The sequence below is a fragment of the Telopea speciosissima genome, chromosome 8 (genome assembly GCF_018873765.1).
Source record: "Telopea speciosissima isolate NSW1024214 ecotype Mountain lineage chromosome 8, Tspe_v1, whole genome shotgun sequence".
Classification (NCBI taxonomy): Eukaryota; Viridiplantae; Streptophyta; class Magnoliopsida; order Proteales; family Proteaceae; genus Telopea; species Telopea speciosissima.
The window spans coordinates 45,992,726-45,999,566 of record NC_057923.1 but is presented as its reverse complement, the minus strand read 5'-3'; the positions used below and the strand labels follow the sequence as shown (position 1 = coordinate 45,999,566).

The 6,841-nt window shown below is 41.5% G+C and overlaps 1 protein-coding gene and 1 long non-coding RNA gene across 2 annotated transcripts; one reads left to right on the top strand and one right to left on the bottom strand.

Moving 5' to 3' along the window:
- Window positions 1-293: 293 nt before the first annotated feature.
- Window positions 294-3,895, bottom strand: LOC122672922. Its single transcript, XR_006334510.1, has 3 exons — window positions 3,881-3,895; window positions 2,064-2,069; window positions 294-446 (listed from the first exon to the last, which is right to left on the bottom strand). It is a non-coding gene; the product is annotated as an uncharacterized LOC122672922 (long non-coding RNA).
- Window positions 3,896-4,845: 950 nt separating this feature from the next.
- Window positions 4,846-6,345, top strand: LOC122672341. The gene is made up of 2 exons (XM_043869830.1): window positions 4,846-5,268; window positions 5,515-6,345. The coding sequence occupies exons 1-2, from the start codon at window positions 4,846-4,848 to the stop codon at window positions 6,343-6,345; spliced, it is 1,254 nt and encodes a 417-aa protein (XP_043725765.1).
- The last annotated feature ends 496 nt before the right edge of the window (window positions 6,346-6,841 follow it).

The following is a 6,841-nucleotide window of genomic DNA, read 5'->3' as shown; positions in this document are numbered from 1 at the left end:
ATAGTCGATGAAGGGGGAGAGGGAGATGATGACATTCCTTCTACAACAATTCCCCGTGCCATGGTAGTTAGTGAGAATGAGCAAGAGAGATGAATAATCTAAGAAAACAAATTGTGAAGCAAATGGCAAGACATAATGTTTACAAGGAGATTTTATTTATGATGTACTTTTTTATTTTGACATTTGGTTATATTGCATGTGGTTTTTATGTTATAACTTCTATTATATCAACTTCAAATTGGATGTTGTATGCTTCAAAAATTTATATTACAAACATATGTTATGGTATTCAATACATAAAAAGATCTCTTTTTTCTTTTCCAGTGAAGTTTTTATTTTCACTAATATTTTTATTTCTATTCAAATTTAAAAGAAGTAATTTGATTGGGATGACCCACGGTTTCATCTTATATGCATCAAATAGTAGGAGTAATTCTGGGAAGAACCTATAATTCATTGTGGCTTAGAGATATCAATTTAGCTCTCCTAGCTAAGTTGGCCTGGTTCATTAAAACGGATAGCTCAAGTTTGGTAACATTCTTGAGAGGTAGGTTTGTTGATGTGGATGGGTATTTATGCAAGTTACAGACCACTTCCATCCTACCTGGGCTGAGAAAGGTCTGGACTTTTGTGGGCAATTCGGAACGCTGGATCATTGGGGATGGGTCCTCAATTAAGTTTTAGTATGATCATTGGGTGGGGGAGAACAAGATAATGGACTTGCTTGGGGACAACGTTCAGCTTCCTAGGAACTTGAGGGCTCGTGTGGCTGATTTTATTCATGAGGGGAATTGAATTGGAGCCTACCAGTGGTCACTTCCCCTCAATTGGATGTTGTATGCAATCAGATTAAGGACATTAAACTGCCGACGGTGATGAGGGAGCATGTGAGGATGTGGTCCTTGGCAAAATCCAGGAGGTTCACAGTATAGTCAGCTTGGGAGGGACTTAGACAAAGGGTGCCTTCTCGAAGCTGGGCGGAGGTGGTGTGGTTGAAGGGCCTACAGCCTCGTATTTCAACTTTTGGATGGCGGCTGGCATGGGGCTGCCTACCAACAGATGATCTTGTAAGGAAGAGAAATGTCCCATTAGTCTCTAGGTGTGAACTTTGCAGAAAGAGCCAAGAAATGTTCAACCATTTATTTTTGGAGTGCGATTTCAGTGTGATTGTCTGGACTAAAATGCTTGGGAGGTTTGATGTCAGATGGGGAGGTTTTCCCTCGATGGAGGAACTGTTCTCTTGGTGTAAAAGGAAAGCGAGGACCGTGTCATTGCGGAAAGCTTGGTGTCCCCTAGTTGTTTTGACTCCGTATCCGCTGTGGAGGGAACGAAACAGAAGAAGGTTTGATTCCAGGGAAGGCTTATACAAGATGGTAATCAGGCTGGTGCTGTCGGCTTTGGCTGAGTTCTCTTACCTAGTTCCAATGACCGTGAGATCAGTTGCTGAGTTGATTCTCTCAAGAACCTTGCATGTGAAGGTCGTCACGTGGAAGCCGCAATAGATTCTTGAACTCTGTTGGTCTTTCCCTAATCAAGGGGGTACCAAGCTAAATATAGATGGATGTTCTCTAGGAAATCCATGGCATTCAGGGGTGGGAGGAATCATTCGCAATCATTTGGGTACTCCCTTGCGATGCTTTGCTTCCTATGTAGGAGTGGGAACCAACTTCTTAGCAGAATTTGAAGCATTTTTTATAGGCATTCACCAAGCGATGGCCTTGCACGTGGAAATGCTTTGGGTGGAATGCGACTCTCTCTCAATGGTGGTATGTATTTTAAACTAGCGCATTCCATGGATTTTTCAACAAAGGTGGTGGCACTGTAAAAAATATCTGGACAGCATCTCTTGGAGGGTTACACACTGCTACAGGGAGGTGAACACTGTGGCAAATAAACTGGCAAATCATGCAGCTTCTATGTCGATTCGTAATGTTTTGGACAGCCCCCCGACGTTTATTAATAGAGAAATTTCTGGAGATGCCTTGATCAAACCTGGATACAGATTCATGTAATGTCCTGTTTGGTTGGGTTCTGCTCTGCTGATGGCTAGGTCGTAGGTGAACCAAACACTCAATTACTTTGTAATGCTCTTGATTGTTTGGTGTTTATAATATATTTCAGCTGCTGACATTTAGCAAAAAAAATTGTGGTCTTGATTACTCATTATAACTTATAGAAATGAGAATATGTTGAATTCTCTCATATGTGTTGCTACGACCATGTTGAGATGATTATGAGAATGATGTACACAGAATAACTTTGGTCATAATTTTTGCACATGTCAAAGGGGATCATCCCAAGTCATTTCTTTAGGTTGATGTGTATGAGTCCAAAATTGAAGCAAACCATGTAGTTCAACCATATCTACAAGTAGCTCAACTATATCTTGGTGAAGGGCCAGTAGGAGAAAAGAATAGTTACAAGGGAAGGGGAAAGAGATCACACACTCTCAAAGAGTAAAACTCAAACTTCTATTCAATTCACGATGCCCATTATTGAGTTATATGCAAGTATTTAAAGAAGAAAATAACATGATTCCTACTTAAATGATGAAATTGCAATAAAATCTAACTCCTATGTACTCAACTCAAAATCAAAGATTGAAGTAAAGAAACTACTAAATAACTAAACTAATTCCAACCCTTGTTGGACAAAAAACTATTGGACCGGTTTTGTTTGGGTTTGGGTCTCCAAATCCTATCATGTTGGTCCAACCAGCCAAGCAATACTGTATCAATTCTCCTCCTCTGAAAAGAACTCGACGTGGTCAAGTTTGGAAAAGGACCAAGGAGGCCGTTGGAAGGAACACATTGGAGGAGGAATGATCCCATTATTTTCTTGAGTTTAATTTCAAAGAGATCCTTAGTGGGAAGAAGCTTCACGTTTTGTTGCCGTGCTTGAAGGAGTAGGTGTTCGTATACACGCAATGTTATTCCTTCTTATCAAACAACCACGGTCGACCAAGAAGAATATGACATACCTTCAGGGGGACGACGTCACACTTTAATGTATCCACAAATTCACCAATAGAGTAGGTGAGTAAACACTTATCTGTAACTTTGAGATTAATATTGTTCACCAATGCAACTTTGTAAGGAGTTGGGTGTGGCTTTGTCTGCAATCCTATTTTACGAACAGCTTCTTCAAATACGACATTAGTGCAACTACCTCCATCAATCAGCAGACTACATAATTGGTCGTTGCACTTCACATGGGTTTGAAAGATACTGTTGCGATGTCAATTTTCATCCTCAGTGACTTTTGAGAGTGGTCAAAATAGGACGAAGAACATAACAAGGATATCGCTCCTCATCATTGTCATTGGTGTTGATTTCACCTGGTCCAAGTTCTGGCGGTAATTCAACTGTCTCAATACCAAGGGGCTCTTCTAGAACATAATTAAGGGATAAAATGATCTGTATTAATAATATAAGCCACCAAGCGGTTGGGACACTGAGCAATGACATGTTCATATACTTTGCATGTAAAACACTAAATGACAACCTTTGGCATTATAGAAGAGTTGTCAAAACCACGTTGTCAGAGAATATGGATGGGAAGGTCGTGAAGATGCCCTGTCAAAATCATGTCGCGGTGGGGAATAGGATTGATTAGGTCGTGAAGATGGCATAGATGATCCAGTAGCGTGTGGTTTGCTAAATGACTTTTCTTGGGGGAAAGACTATTACTGATTTGAATTGTTATCCTTAGGAAAAGTGTCTGGAAAAATCCTTCGATTGTATGGTCGTTTCAGATTCTTTTCTACCTGATATGCAACATGTATAACATCTTCCATTGTAAGCAGTCGATTGAATGCAAGTGCAACACTAATCTGAGGGTGCAAACCATAGCAGAACTGGCCACTAATACTTCATCCCACTCAAAATTAGAGTGAGTGTACATTGACTACAGGAAGCTGAATGCGACAACATGGAAGGACCACTTCCCCTTGCCTTTCAATGACCAAATGTTAGAGAGACTAGCTGGCCATGAATATTATTGTTTTCTTGATGGTTATGTAGGCTACAACCATATCCCTATTGCTCTAGAGGACCAACACAAGACCACATTCACATGCCCTTATGGAACTTTTGCTTACCGGCGTATGCCTTTTGGGCTTTGCAATGCTCGTGCTACATTCCAAAGGTGCATGATGAGTATCTTTTCTGATATGGTAGAGCACTTCTTAGAGGTATTTATGGATGATTTTTCTATTCACGGCTCTACCTTTTCTAATTGCATACACCACCTTTCCTTGGTTCTAAAGAGATGCATAGAAAAGAACTTGGTTTTGAATTGGGAGAAATGCCACTTCATGGTGAAGCAAGGCATAGTTCTTGGTCACATTGTGACCAAAGAAGGGATTAAGGTTGATAGATCTAAGGTAGACCTCATTGTCAATTTACCTCCACCCAAAAGTGTGAAGGACATTAAATCTTTTATGGGTCATGCTGGTTTCTATAGAAGATTCATCTAGGACTTTAGCCAAATAGCTAGACCTCTAACTACCCTTTTGGCAGATTCTCGGATTGTTTCAACAACGGTGGATGATTTGATGTTGTTAGGACGCCAACAATAATCAAGAAATGAAGTGCCTATTGCAGAGTTACGTGATTCAAGCCGAAATCTTGAGGTGAGATTCCAAACATTGCAACAGAGAGTGGAGGAAGAGAAGCAAAACCCAGGGCCGGACAGGGAGGTGGTTAAGCCATCGGACAAGAAGAGACCCAGGAAGAAAAATAATAAAGGCTCAGCCTTTAATCAGCCATGCACCAGGTCAATGGGACCCGATACAATTTGCACCAAATCGTTGACATGATTGTTTTATTTTGGAACATCAAAGGTATGGGGAATAAGCCATCTGTAAGGCGTTTGAGGTCTCTTATTTTGTCTACTAAAGTAGACGTGGTAGGTATTGCTGAACCAATAATCCCTTTCCAAAAGGCAGGGCGGCTAATGAAAAAGATTGGGATGAGTGGTGTTGTTTCTAATGGAGAGGCTCATGGACATAAGCTATGGGTATTCTGGCGACAAGATGCACAGGTCAGGGTAATGGATTCGCATGAACAGTTTGTTACCTTGGAATGCAGGATTGGTAGTGAGAAAGCGGTTCTGGTGTCCTTTGTACATGCATTATGCTCCTTCTATAAAAGATGGTTGCTTTGGAATGCTCTGTTGGACCAGGGGATAGATGCCTCAACCCCTTGGGCAATTAGTGGTGACTTTAATGCTATCTTGAGTCCTGGAAAAAAGGTGGGTGGCCGGCAGGTATGTCCTTTTTCTTTAGAAGATTTTGGCGATTTTGTGAATAATGCAAGTATGGTGGATGGTGGGTATCAAGGGAATGCTTTCACGTGATCAAATAACCAGGAGGGAGGTGGGAAGATTCTTGCAAGGTTGGATCAATTTTTACTAAATGTTGCATGTATAAATACATTTGGGCAAAACAAGGTAGACCATTTGAGTCGCCAATGCTCAGATCATGCTCTAATATTGCTCCACTCCAATTCGCAGATGATTTATCGAGCTTCCCCTTTTAAGTTCCAGCAAATGTGGATTACTCACCCGGGGTTTAAGGAATGTGTTCGACTGTGTTGGGAAAATCAAGTGTATGGCTTACCTTTACAGATCCTGTACCTAAAACTGAAGGCCCTTCACATCAGGCTTAAGGCTTGGAATAAATCTGTGTTTGGAAATATACACCAAAATGCAAGGAATGCGGAAGACATGGTGGTTAGGGCTGAGATTGAAGCTGAGCAAGCACCTAGTGATGATTCTAGAAGGGCATTGAAAAATGCCAGAACGAATCTCCATGATGTTCTGTTACAGGAAGAGATTTTTTGGAAACAAAAATCTAGGGTGCGCTGGCTCAAGAAGGGGGAGAGGAATACCATATTTTTCCACACTGCTATAAATGTTCAGCGATGTATTGGAAGGGTGGAGAAAATTAGAGATGCAAATGGGGAGTGGATTCAGGGCACGGAGAACATTGCCTTGGAAGTGGCCAGGTTCTTTGCTGATGCTTTTTCATCTCAGGGAGTAACTCAAGATGCGGACCTCTTGGACTTTATTCCTAGAGTGGTAACAGATGAGGACAATGCGGCATTGCTGCATATTCCATCTTTGGATGAAGTTAAGGAGGCAGTTTTTGCTCTTTCGCAGGATAGTGCACCTGGTCCAGACGGTTTCTCTGGCTATTTTTTCACCTCTTGTTGGGAGATTATAGGAGGGGATGTCTGGAGGGCAATAGAGGATTTTTTTCTCAGGGGGTTGGCTTCCAAAGGGATACACATCAGCAAATCTGGTTCTCATCCCCAAAAAGGAGAACCCAGAGGTAATCTCTGACTTTAGACCCATCAGTCTGTGTAATTTTGCTTATAAGATAATTGCTAAGATTGTTTCTACACGGCTGGCTTCTATTCTTCGTAACATTATCTCCGAGGAACAAGGAGCATTTGTTTAGGGTAGGTGTATTCATGATAATATTGCACTGGTGCAAGAGGTGGTCCATGACATCAACAGAAATACTCGGGGAGGTAATGTGGTGTTAAAGTTGGACATGGCTAAGGCGTACGATAGACTGGAGTGGAGTTTCCTTTATGCGGTGCTGGAAAGGTTTGGTTTTGCAACAAAGTGGATTGAGCTTATTAAGAAAACTGTCAAAAATTGTTGGTTCTCAGTGGTGCTAAATGGAGGACCTGCGGGTTTCTTCAAGTCCTCAAGGGGTGTGAGACAGGGAGACCCATTATCACCAGCTTTGTTTATCATGGCTGAAGAGGTGATGAGTAGAGGGTTGAGATCTTTATTTATTAAAGGGCGAGCCAAGTTCTTCCAAGTCCCA

Coding starts and splice junctions, on each gene's coding strand:
- LOC122672341 (XM_043869830.1), top strand. CDS start 4,846: ATGGGGAATAAGCCATCTGTAAGGCGTTTGAGGTCTCTTATTTTGTCT. Junction 5,269..5,514: donor AAAAGGTGGGTGGCCGGCAG/GTATGTCCTTTT, acceptor TCCAATTCGCAG/ATGATTTATCGAGCTTCCCC.